Source organism: Cryptomeria japonica, chromosome 5, assembly GCF_030272615.1.
Source record: "Cryptomeria japonica chromosome 5, Sugi_1.0, whole genome shotgun sequence".
Lineage (NCBI taxonomy): Eukaryota > Viridiplantae > Streptophyta > Pinopsida > Cupressales > Cupressaceae > Cryptomeria > Cryptomeria japonica.
In genome coordinates this window covers 564,037,323-564,051,199 of record NC_081409.1, presented here as the reverse complement: position 1 = coordinate 564,051,199, position 13,877 = coordinate 564,037,323, and the positions used below count along the sequence as shown (strand labels likewise).

The 13,877-nt window shown below is 33.4% G+C and overlaps 1 protein-coding gene across 1 annotated transcript; it reads left to right on the top strand.

Annotated features, from left to right (window-relative positions):
* The first annotated feature begins 2,967 nt into the window (after window positions 1–2,967).
* On the top strand, window positions 2,968–4,948 carry LOC131074928 (pirin-like protein). The gene is made up of 7 exons (XM_058011666.2): window positions 2,968–3,117; window positions 3,269–3,318; window positions 3,402–3,440; window positions 3,529–3,557; window positions 3,857–3,919; window positions 4,016–4,119; window positions 4,203–4,948. Exons 1-7 carry the CDS (start codon window positions 3,011–3,013, stop codon window positions 4,702–4,704), a joined length of 894 nt encoding a protein of 297 aa, XP_057867649.2. The 5' UTR covers window positions 2,968–3,010; the 3' UTR covers window positions 4,705–4,948.
* Window positions 4,949–13,877: the final 8,929 nt, after the last annotated feature.

Below are 13,877 nucleotides of genomic sequence, written 5' to 3'. Positions count from 1 at the left end.
GTGTTCGCTTGGCTCCACCTCCTCTACTAAGAATAGAGGAAAACAAACCCTTGCTCTCCTGGATAAAGAATCCCTAGAGCTTTCTCTTCTAAATGTGAACCCAGATAAGAGGAATCTTGAAACCCCCAAGACTTCCCTGGTTAAAGCTAAAAAAATTGGCAAAGAGTCGGCTAGTAAAATTATCACCATAGACCTAAACTTGCACAATCAGGATGATAAGAAGGAAAAACCTTCGGAACATGACAAAATTGAAAGTAGCTCAAGGGAAAGGAGGTCGGCTAGGAGGTCAGAAAGAAAAGAGGAAAACAAAAAAGTTGATAACACAACCAATGTTAAAAATCTGGAGGAAATTTATGATCTAGAGGAGGATGATCATTCTGTGGACAATCCTGAGGATGAGGATTTCTAGGAGGAGGAGGATGACCTTGAAGAGAATTTCAAAGAGGAAATGGAAGAAGAGGAAGAAGGGGATGAGATCAGTGAGATCGAGGAGGACTCGGATACCCCATAACAAAGCCCTGAGGCTCCCAATTTGTCGGGTGATGAGGAGATGGTCCCCTATTCCTAGGACTCCTCTGTTAAGACTGACAACAATAATAATTTGTATGAGAATTTACAGGAGCTTAAGGAGAGAGTTTCTACTCTTGAGACGAAGAATGAGGAACAGAATATGAAGATCCAAAACCTGTGTGATGCCTTAAGATCCCTTTGCTACATTACGGATGGGGTTATGAAGAATGTTGTTTTGGGCACGGTTTTTGGTGAGGAGAGGATTAAAAAGAACAAGAAGATGTTGGAAAAGCATGGTCATATGGAGCAAGCTATGTGTAATGACGAGGAGCAAATGGATATCTAGGAATACAATCTCAGAAGACTCCAACGGGACTTAAATCTACTTAAGAAGGATTAACTTCTCTTTGGGTTCTGGTTTTTTTTTCTTTTTTTCTTATGATCATATTATGGATGTCGTGCTGGATCTGCGTACCCTTTAATGTTAACTTTTATTATGATAGGACTAATAAGGATTTTAGTAATATGCTTTCTACAGATGTTACGGTAAATACCTTTAGTAGTATGCTAACTGATGATGTTTATATGTGGGATGATAAGTCTATAAGTTGGAGTTTAGGTAGGATGTGCAGAAATAGCTACAAAACTATGAAAGTTTTTAATTATTTTTTGAAGGGTGGGATCTATTTGTTTTGGTCTTTGGGTGGTTGTTCTTTGCCCGGTGATTTGACTTTGTAATGCTTTGTTGTTCTCGGTTCAGGGCCGTCTCCCTGCTTATATAATCAAAAACATAAATGTACTTATTATCATCTATTTTTTTTTAAATGGATTGTTGAGGCACATGTTTGATGGTGGTTAACTTTAGCTACAAGGAATTTTTTTGTTCATAGATTGTGTCACACATGTATTCAAGTTGTGTTTGGAAACAATATTTTTCAAGTAGTTTTAAGTACTTCTAGAAGAGGCTCAACAATATATTATTCTTTATTCGATAAAATGATCTCTCTCTCTCTCTCTCTCTCTCTCTCTCTCTCTCTCTCTCTCTCTCTCTCTCTCTCTCTCTCTCTCTCTCTCTCTTCTTTTGTATAATTTCTCTTTTTCTCTCCCTATATATTTTGTTCTTTATTTCTCCTCAAATATAATAGGTGTAACTTAGTGTTTAGATTGGTTTTTATTTTGTGCATCTTTTATGTTGCTAGCATGGACACAAGTTAGCTAAGGTAAACAAGCACTATATTGTTGAAACTAGTTCAAAGGATAGTTATTTCTTTTGATTCTATCAATTGAAAACCAACATGCCCCTTGCATGTTTATTCCTAGCTAATTCTAGTGAAGTTGACTTGATAGCCTAAAGAAAGTCAAAGAAATATTGGGAAGATATATCTCCTCTCAAAAGAAAAGTGTTTCCTAAACAACATTTTTTGAGTTAGTATATCACAAACGTGTTAACAAATTTATTATCTATCAAAATATAATCTAATATCATCACATTATTTTAAATTATAAATCAACAATTTACAATCCAACTCAATTAAACTATATATTAAATTGAATGATTTTAAACTATTTTTATAAAAAAAATAAAAAAATATTGAAGGGGTTCTTATATCAAACTCATATTATTATTTTAGTTGCTTGATACCAAAGCATAAACCTTAGGCTAAAACCTTTTTGATTGAGAGTCAATTACTAAGAGATATTCATTCTACCATATTCACCCAAAATCCTTGACTTTTAATAAGTTCATTTAAAATCATTCAACTTCACTAATAGATCAATACTTTTTAAAGATATACTTATCTAATTTTATTTTACTTCCACAAATTACAAATTACATAATGTTTAAATCTAATTATTATATATATGTATGCTAGATCTATAGTATTTTGAAACCAAAACATATACTTGTCCTTTAGTGGCTGTTTTCAATCTCTTTTAGGGCGAGGAATAAGTGTGGAAGTTAATGGTGATAGCTGGACAAGCTTTTTACAATGAAGGGGATACCTAACGAAATTCCCTCCTTTCTCGCCATGCTTTGAACAAACTGTTCATGAAAATGTGGATTACCGTCGATTTTTGGTAGCATACTTTTAGTGAGTAACGCAAACGTTATTCAACTCACCCATGGAAGTCAGGTCAAAAGGCGGTACAGAATAGGGAATACTTTGGAACATTTCAAGAAGGCGCTGCTACAAATCTTCTCTTCCCAGATTTATCCTCATATTTTATACAAAGACACCGCACATCTAATTTGAACCGAAATGTGGTTGTTTACGTGGATAGCATGGTTTTCTTGACCCATCTCCGGAGCATAATGACCTACATTTGACGTCATCACATCTCATGACGTCACCAGGACATCACTAGACCGTCAGCACCATGCATACTCATACGTTGTGATCCTTATAAATTGGCCGGACCTCTCCTTCAAACCTCATTCAAGTGCGACAAATACAAGATATTTCATTATTTGTAAAGAAAAGTTTGGAATTTTTGAAGAATGAGTGGCATGACTCCGTTTGTGACACCACGCGTTGTGGCGAAGAAGGTTTTGGCCAGACAACAATATGAAGGAGATGGAGCCATCGTCAGGCGCAGTATTGGCAGGTACCCACTTCTTCATTTACTACTTTTTATATCCTTTGAGGATAATTTAGGTTTAGTGTTCTCAGTTTTCTAAACTGCTTGATCTAGTAAACACGATTATAATCATTCATTCATTCTTTCGTTTATCTGATCATTTTTTTTTTGTGGACAGACCAGAGTTGAAGTTTTTGGATCCCTTTCTGTTACTGGATGAATTCTCAGGTTGGTTGGTCCCTACCCAAAACCATTGTTAACTAGTGTGATTGTATTTCATCTAACAAATCGAATGTGTATGTGTGTTGCAGTCAGTGCTCCTGCTGGCTTTCCAGATCATCCGCACAGAGGTATACTTATGTGTTTGAATCTTGACACCTTTAAGCCTGTTTTCTTTGCCCTGTTCACACTAATGATTTGATAATATGTTTTGGGCAGGTTTCGAGACTGTGACATACATGCTGGAGGTACCATCTTTTGTGCCTTACTTTTCCCCTTTTCAGAGCACCACAGCTGCACTGGTTCACCATTGATGTATACATGTGTTTTCACTGTAAAATACAATTGAGGTGGAAACACATGAGGCAGAGGCTTCTGGGAGGATTTGAGACTAATTGATAATTAACAATTAAAATCTTTATTTCTTCATTCGATGATGGATTATGGAGTCTAAATATAAATTTGATACAATCGAATTCGAAAACTTAATTGTTCTCAATATTATAGATTACGGAAATTCGATGTTCTTTGTTTTTTTGAAATACAGGGAGCCTTCACACATGAGGACTTTGTAGGACATAAGGGCACCATCAAGGCTGGCGATCTGCAGGTTTTGAATCTCTTGACTACCCAGCATAGTTACAGTACTTCACTCTTTTCTGTGATTGTCATGTATTGATGGTTTTTATTGCAATGTATTGTATAGTGGATGACTGCAGGCAGGGGTATAGTCCATACTGAAATGCCAGCTGGACCAGGAGTGCAACATGGTTTGCAGTTGTGGGTAAATCTTTCTTCTAAAGACAAGATGTGAGTGCCTTCTCAGCTCAAAATTCTTTCTTTACAAGAGAAAACTTTCATGTTTATAACTGTATTGGTTTTATAGTGGTTAGGATTGAGCCTAAGTATCAAGAACTTCAAGCGAAAGACATACCCAAAGTTGAGAAAGATGGCGTGAAGGCGACTGTTATAGCAGGAGAAGCTTTGGGCATCGAGTCTCCTGTCTATACAAGGACTCCTACTATGTATTTGGATTTCAAAATGGAGGCACAAGCTGTGCTTCACCAGCCAATTCCAGAGAGTTGGAATGCATTTGTGTATGTGTTGGAAGGTGAGGCTAGCTTTGGTGCTCCCAATTCACCACCAGTGGGTGCTCATCATACACTTGTATTGAGTAGTGGTGATGGGGTGAGTGTGTGGAATAACAATGTTGATAGCAAACCCTGCAGATTCGTAGTAATTGCAGGGCAACCCCTAAATGAGCCAGTGGTACAACATGGACCCTTCGTCATGAACACCAGACAAGAGATAGTGCAAACGATTCAAGATTATCATTTGGGTAGAAATGGATTCGAGAAAGCCAGTGTATGGCATTCCCATATTGCTCAAACTTAGATTTTTTTATTCACTTTCAATCTCTATCCATTCACTATTAATGATTGACTCCATGCACATTTGAAGCTCTATTCAGAACAGTAGGAATATTGTGTATAATTACATCGTTTTCTTGCCTTATTGTGAACAACAAACGGGCCTCCTTCCAGCACCCCATTTCTAAGAGAAAAAGAATTGAATCCGTTTGTTTGAATATATTTGCCTTGTTTTGGAAGATCGCCCATTTCTTTCAGATCAGGTATGTTTGTAGACAGTTGATAATAAAAATGTATTAAAATACGAACTCACGTGTCTTTTCATCATCTAGATTTTTTCAATTAGATGATTGTTATAGTTTTATCTTAATGAATGTGTATGACATTTAAGATGGGCGATTATAAACTCTCAGATTCTGTCCTTTTTAATTATTATGAATAAGGAATTAATCAAAGATGTCTTCAACCTTAATTCGAAGGCAAATACTAAGATTGATTTTTTTGCATTGTTCTGGGAATTTGGAAAGGTTAGATACGACTACAGAGTCACATGTTTATCAAATCGCATGCAGAAAGGTCTAAATCGAGAAAGATAAATTGTAAAGGATGAAATGGAGCCATTTGAAGAACAATGAATTGGATGAAGTATCTTAATTAAAGTAGTATGTGCGATTTTGAGTTTATTAAAAATATATTAGAAATTAATGTAGATTCCATTCAAATTAGATTTATATAAAGAAGTTATGTAAAATGTATGAAAAGTAAATTTATAATAGAGAATATAGAAATATATGTTTAATAGATATATAAATACATGATGAAAGAATATATCTTTTAATCATATTTTAAAATTGTCAAATTTTCTTTTGATACAAGACTAGAGACTCATTAATAACAAATCATATAAATTTACATTTAAAAAATCTTTTGTAAATATGTTTCCAAATTTCTTTTTCATAGACATTGTTTTTTTTGTTTTTTTTTTGGGTAAAAGTGACACACCATTATAATTTTATTATTATTAAAAACCTGATTCCAAAGCTCCTGAGAGAAATAAACCAGAAAGAAAACCCTTATTCCTCGCTAAGATACAAAGTATTTGAGAAGCAGTTACCAAAAATACGAAAAGATACCCTGCAGGTATCCAAACTAGCCTACTACAATCAGAGCAATATCCTGCTTCTAATTGTTAACAAAAGAGATACATTCATTCCCGAGCAAGTATCCATGTACATATGTAGATGAAACAAAATGTCTATACAGGATTGTAACCATAACTACTGACTATACACAATCCTTGTGAGTCGACACGGAAGGGAAGATGCAGTTATGCTCATTCTCGTTTGCAGCCAGAAAACAAACAAAATTCTGTAATGTTTGCAGTAGAAGAGTTGTATACCTTTACAAACAAAAAATTTGGGAACCCAATTCGGTATAGATGTAAATCAAAATTGGATGTAACCCAAACAACATGTTTCCCCCGACCGCCAAAAAATTTCGAGGTATTAGCTCCCTCCTCGATCCGAGAAAGGTCCTTTCCCTTCAAACTGCGACCGCTGGTGATTTTGGAGGTTGGCGGATAACATTTCCCGATTCTTGCGAGGAGTGAGTAGATTCATCAGCTTGATGGGCACCCCTGGCAGGTTTTCCAAATATGCTCAATGAGCGCCGTCAAAACTCCCTCCTACGAGCAAAGCAAACTAATCCCTTTTTAAATTACCTTTTAATGATGTTTATAAAGACCCAGAAGCCGGAGTATAATTCATAGACATTGTTATATTGTTCTACTTTCAAATTTTAACCATTTATCTCTTGAAAAAATTCTCCAAATCAATGAAATTTCACAATATTTTGTTATATCAAGTCAAATAAAGATGTTCTCCAAATCAATGAAATCTCACAATATTTTGTTATATCAAGTCAAATAAAGATGTTAGTTTAATGACCTACAATAAATAACTTACCTAGAAATTATACTTGCCACTACTTTTTTAGCACCAAATCCAATTACATTAGTATTCATTGACTTTATAAATCATATTATAATGAAAAATAATTTAATGTGCCATTTGCATGCACCCACCACCATGCATTCCTTAAGCTTCACCTTGCTACCATAAACAGAAAAATTCATTTCCTTTCACCTAAGCACAATCCCTTAAAATTACCTTATGCAGCCTTCGACCATGCTAAGCAAAATCCATTCTCACCATAACTAATCCCTTATTCATCTCTTCTCCCATATGTGGAAGCGATTCCTCTAGCCTAGCCTATTTATGTTCTTACTCCTAGAATTAAGGTTAGAAATGAGTCATAATTGCTAATTTCATATATATGCTTTAATTCTCCCATTCTATTTATGGAGTGTATGTTTGAGGTAATCTTGAATATTTTGTAATCAACTTTGATCTTCACAACATTATTGATATTATTTACTTCCAAAAATGTCTTGGAGTCTAATGGTATTTTAACTTCTCTTCTAGAACCTCTTATATATCCTTCTATTAATGACACCCCTATGGTGTGCCCATAACCTAGCACCAATATTTGATATAGGATTTGTAAAACTAAAAATCTCTTGATTGAGGACCATCAGCATGCCATCCTCATTTCACAAATTTTTGTTTTAGATAAAAAATTATTTAATTATTTTTTTCTTACTCTTTTATGCATGTATTTATTGTCTATTTGTTCTCCTTGTGGGTATCTAGATACATGAAGAATGCCATGCTAGATTGTTTTATTTTCTAAATGTGTATCTTAGTTCTATCTAGATGAAAGTTCAAACCTATGGCACATTTTTATAAAAAAGATGACAAGCATTGATGAAATTTTTTAACTTGAATCATTATAGTAAGTGACATATACATTTTTTATTTTTAAATATAACACTACGATTTAATTGTTGGTAAAGTGTTGGGATGCCACACTCTATATAGTAAATTTGTTATTTTCTGCCAATATTTTTTTATTTATAACTTGAAACTGTAATGCACAAATTATTATTTTCTCATTTCAATAAATATATTTTTTAAATTAAATTTTAAAATTTGTGTTTTATGAAAACACAATTTTTTAAGTGAAACATTACCTTTTGTCTTTATTATTTATTCAAAATAGATAAAAAAATATATCATATTGACATGGAATCACCTATCTATTACATCGTAATTATGCCACTAATGTTCTTAGTATTTAAAATTAAACAATCATAAATAATAATTAAAATATTAATTGGGTTCACCTCACAGCGTGATGGTAAAGTCACAAGCCCCGAAATGGGGAGGTCAATGGTTCGAGTCTCTTGCAGGCCTTCGCGTTGGTGGCAAACGATGGGTGACAGATTGTACTCCCCGCACGAGCTCATGGGCATTGTTGTCAGGTGCCACGACTTAGCCCAGCTGTAGGCCAACGGTGTGATTAGGAGGTCATTGATGCAGAGCGATAAGGAGTTGAGGTGGAGCGATAAGGAGCTGGCTGTGGAGCGATAAGGAGTTGGTTATGGAGAGATAAGGAGAGGGAGATATAAGGTGTTTGGAGAAATAAGGAGGGAGGCATAAGGAGTCTTGTGGAGAGATAAGGAGATATGGAGAGATAAGGAGCGGGAGATATAAGGAGTATTGTGGAGAGATAAGGAGAAGGGAGATATAAGGAGTATTATGGTTATGAAGGACCGATATGTTGCATGAGACCCCACTGGTTCATAGCTCCAGTCAAAAAGTGACTATATTGTAGGGCCAAGACCTCATATTGTCTTAAGTTAGTGGAATGTTGCAGAGTAGCTGAAATTGTAATACCTGTTACCGATCAAAAAGAAAAAGAAAAAAAATATTAATTATTTAAAAAATTTAGTAGATCTATAAAGGGATATTTTTTATATTTTTTTTAAATATTATCTACATGAAAAGGATGTCTAAGGATATCAAATTTTTTGAATGTTTTAGTAAATTGGCCCCAAAGTCATGCTACTTATGTATTTAATGAGTAATTCTAGTAAGAAAAGTAGTGGACCAAATCTAATTTATCTAGTTTGACTCCAACTAGACAAGATGTTTTGACCAAAATTGATTTCCAATTAAAAATTCTTAATTTTTTTTGTGTTAATATGTTGTTTTGAGGTGAGTGACTTTTGAGGATGATTCAAAGCATGGGACATTTAGGTCTCTTCCATGTTGACCCAAAATTCTAATTTATTTTTCATGTGGCATTCTTTCGCGGTATCCACAGTTCTACAAGTTTGGAGGATGATGATGATTCCTTTCAATTCTCATAATTATTATTATTCTTATATATGCACATTGACTTGAAGTTTGTATATATTTTTGTGTGCTTCATGTGATGGTGCTCATTTTCATGTAACAACTGTATTCAACATGATTGCATTCCATGAGCCTAAATTTATGTATTTCATGCTTTTCCCATCCTAATTTATTCCTCCCATTGAAAAAATCCTTCTTTCCCTGTTTTATCTTAAAATCAATTACATATTCTTCATTAATGCAATTATTTTAATGGGGGGTATCCATTTGCACACATCGACATAATTGGTGTATTCCCTACAATATTTGTAGCATATGATCTACCAAGAAAAATAGCTTGCTAGCACATATGGCCTTCATATGTCGTACCTTTATATTTTATGAGCTACTTATAAATAACATTTCTAGTGCATAGGCTTCATAACACTTACTTTTTGGTAGCATGTGAGACACCGAGCAATTGTTAGTTTGTGTGCCCTTCACATGACTTACCTTAGTAGGTTATGAATCATCTAGCAACATAGCTTGTTATCCTATGTACTTCACATGGTCTACTTTTGTAGCATTTGAGTAACCTAGTCACAACCCTTGCTAGCCCATGCACTTCATATGATCTACCTTTTGATATCTCCCATGATCACCCTACAACCCAATTTGAAGTACATGTAAATCAATGAAATTATTGTGTGGTTCTTACCAATAGATAGACCATGCTAGTTCTTGAAATCTACATTGTATTTTTCTAACAATAGAGACACCAATATTATGCTTCTCTCTTCATTGATATCACTTCTTGTGTGATTGTCTTATGTTTTTTAGTGGTTTCTTATCTTTCATGTCTATTTTATATACGTTTAGACTAATCTTATTTGCCAAATTCTTGTTTTATAACTTTCATTTTTCTAATCCTTTCTTTGTGTAGGTTTTATGTATATTTCTAACTATCCTTCTCATGTAAGTTTTTGTTCTCTAATGCATTGATTGTGTAGGTTCCCAGTCTAGGAACATCATCATACTAGTTGTTTTTACCTTCCTCAATATTATCCTTTTTGGGGTTTCATGATTTTATTTCCTTTTAGTACTTTTTATTATGTACTTTAGCATGCATATTCACTTAGTCTTATAATATTTCTAAATTGGGGGTAAAACTCTAATGACATAAATTACATACTCATATTTTTTCACATTGGTATCCATTTCCCTTAATATATTTCTAAGCACATTAAACTCTTTCCTTCACTCTTCACAAAATGAATTATTTTATATCTAAATTAACTTTACATATAAAATTTATTAAAAAAATAAAATATTTTCACTTCCTTTATAACACTTCATCGAAAGAGCAAGTTTTAATATTTAGAAATAAGATCAATCACCTAACTGGAAAAATTATCAATAAAATCACATGGGCCTGGAAATTCATACAAATGAATTTAATATTGTAACATTCATTTTTTCCCTTTAATTAATACAAGGAATATTTGAAGAAAACACTTTTACGAAGTCCGATTCAAATTCGATTTAGTCCATTGTATAGTTAGTTAATTCAGTCTACAATAACGTGAGCAATAAAATAGAGGACGGTCCACCCCCCTTCATCAGAAGTGATGCTGATTATGACGATTATGACATTTGAATTGGTCTGAGAAAATAAGAGAGTTATTCAAGTGGATTACACCTCTGCCATTGCCGTCGTTCAAGGCATTGCTTACAAGGCCTGAAGAAATGTTTGCATAAGTTAAATGAAATATATTTCTAGCTCAAATTTTCCACATAATTTGTCCATACTTGCGTACACATCGAAGGACTGCAATTTTTTATTCTGATTTGGTATCACAAGATAAAGGAAAACCCAAACAAATCTTATTCTTAATTTGATACTTAGAGGTTTCCAAGGAAGCTCCCCATTTTATCCAAATGCTGACTGCTTATGATATCACCATGACACTTGTCTCCTGCAAGCAGACGTCTAATTGCAGTCACTTTTCAATAACAATATAATATCATCTTATGTGATTTCCTTTAGGTCTTTGTCTTTTATTATATAATATTAGAGTGGATTCACGTTTGAATATTTTAAATTTTTTTTGGTTAAATTGTTAGATGGATCAGGATCAGTTTCTATTAGATTAATTTGAAAAAGATTAACAAGTGTATTAAATTGGTCAGTCTTAAACCACACACACTAAGCAACATATTAAGTCTAGAAGATGTTAGTCAATTTTGAGTGTTTTAACACTTTTAAGTCTAGAAGTGTATTCTTAGTGTGACAACATACTTTAAGCAACATATTAAGCCTAGAAAACTTCAGTCAAATTCTGAGTATTTATCACTTTTAAGCATACAAGTTTAAGCTTAGTGTGTGTGATTTAAGCCATTCCTATTAAATCTAAGTCTTGTAAAATCTAAAAGAGATTCCAGCTATACAAAAATGGATCTAATATCACCCTAACCTTGACCAAACATTTACAAATGAAACCATTACAACTTAAAAAAATACATAACAACTTGTAACAAAAATTGCTTGACCTCAAACAAAACCTTGAAATTATCCACTTGTTGTCTTTGTCACATTGTCTGGAAGAATATCATCTACCTACATTTCCCATTCGAGTCCCTTTAACTGGACATATGATTTAAACCACTAGGGGCCTTCATTCCTCTCAATACACATTCAGTAGGTGATGTGAGAGGGTGGCGAAGGAGGTGAAATTCTGCATCCAATAGGTTTGCACTAACAGTTTTAAATTAGGTTCATGGTCACTTCTATTATTTTTATTTGGGAATAAGAAGAAGAGGATTAGGCATGACGTGTAGATTAATGAAGAAGTTTAGCTAAGTTTAGGATGAAAGTCCAACTTTTCTTAGAACCATGTCATGTAAACACTAGACTATTGCACAAAGGGAAATAGGTCAAAATGATTCAGAAAGAAGTGTAAGAAAGTATGAGTGTCATAGTTATCAACTCTATGCTTCCTAAATTTTATGAGTATTATTGTATGTAGATAAAACACACATGCATAATATATCGAGGGATTAGATTAATCAATAAATAATAAATGATATCTAATTCAAAAATCTAAATAAATGATTTGAGTTAAGATAATCAATTAAATATATATTGAAATAATATAAAATTGGTAAGGAGTAGATGTTTAGCTTTATGTTTGATAAGGAAAATAGGAGTACATACATTGTGATTCATCACACTAAAAAGATTTGACAGATAGGAAAACAGTCTATTATGTATCTAGGTTTAATTCTACACTTGTGGCATTGAATCTAATATGTAACCCTATGTTTGTCTCAAATAATAACCTTAATTCTTGTGCAACTGTAATAAAAATCAACAATATGAACATCAAGTGAAAAGTATGAGTAAGGATCAAAGAATGACATAAGAAAAGTCATAGACATACATAATCTATCCTAAAGCATTCTAGTAATGAACTAATATATAAAGATGTATCACTACTATCATATAAGCGATAATGCGATAACTCTACCAAGATTCATAATATAATCATTTAATGTAGCAAGATGTCCTGAATTATCAGTAATATCCTACATGAGAAACTAATGAAATATAATCATAATCCGTGCTATCATCATCTAATTTATCACACGGTAATCATCATTAATATTCCTTAAATTGATTAAAACCATAAAAGAAATATCATCCCAAACCACATCATCATTATATATAAGAGAAAATAACTCACATATGAAATCACTATCCCTAGACTCCTCATAAAATACATTATAAAAGGAACGAGTTTAATGGTATCGAAATAAGACTATTGTAGTACTTTGCAATAAAATCATGATCAGAACTCAACAACATCATTATATAAAATAATGTAACATGTTAAAGGGTGTACATGTATATTAGACATCTAAATAGTGTTGAGTTTGATTCTTAAAATAAATAATAGCTTAAAAGATGTATTGAAATAGAATTACAGTGTGCATTTTTTACCATTACAACTGAAGAAACAGATTTGTGTTTCTCCTTAAAACTGAATTGTATGGCCTCTATAGCTTTAAATGTTCTACAGTCCTGACGGAAAAACTAACTGTGATTCGGAGCCGAAATCATTGGTTTAACTACTTGATGTTAAATCAGTCAATTATTTACTTCGGTCGGCCTTCTCGATCAAATCAGAAGCTTCCAAATCCAATGAAAATTCCCTTCTTTTACTCCAAACTCTTCCTTAACGTCAATATTAAAGGTGGCTAATGGTTGTGATGTTCCATTAAAGTTTACCTGTTCTCTTCTCACCTGTAAACTGTAGCCGTCATTAAATTTGAATCCTGGTCATCGATGGCTCTTCATTACTTTGACTTTTGTTTACTTCCCCTGTTATCTCATCATTTTCCACGTGTGAAAACAAAAATAGTTGAGTGGAATCCATTGAAACAAGTATTCGGTGAATGTGAGGAGGGGCAGAGATTTCCTTACATTTTAATTTATTTGTCATTAAGAAACTGATTATTATGTGCGATTAAATGACATCATACCGGCCAACAAAAAATGTTCCCTCAAAAATATATTTGTCTTTTTAGTGGCTGTTTCAATCTCTTTTAGGACGAGGAATAATTGTACAGTTATTTGAAATAGGCGATTAAGAAATTAGGCCACAAAGTTTTACTATGAAGACGATACCAAATCAGATTCCCTCCTTTCTTATTCGCTTCCTCGTTTTGTCGTGCATGAAATTGTGGGATTAGCCGTCAATTTTTGGATGATCTGTCACATATTTCTTATGAGTAACGCAAAAACTATTTCAATCTCGCCAACGAGGTGAAGTCAAAAGGCATTAGACAGTAAGAGTCCCAGACGCTGATCACAACTAATAACAGTAATGATTTTGACTTCTACAACACTCCTCAGGAAGAATCTTCTCTTTCCTTACTTCCGTTCATATATAATCCATCT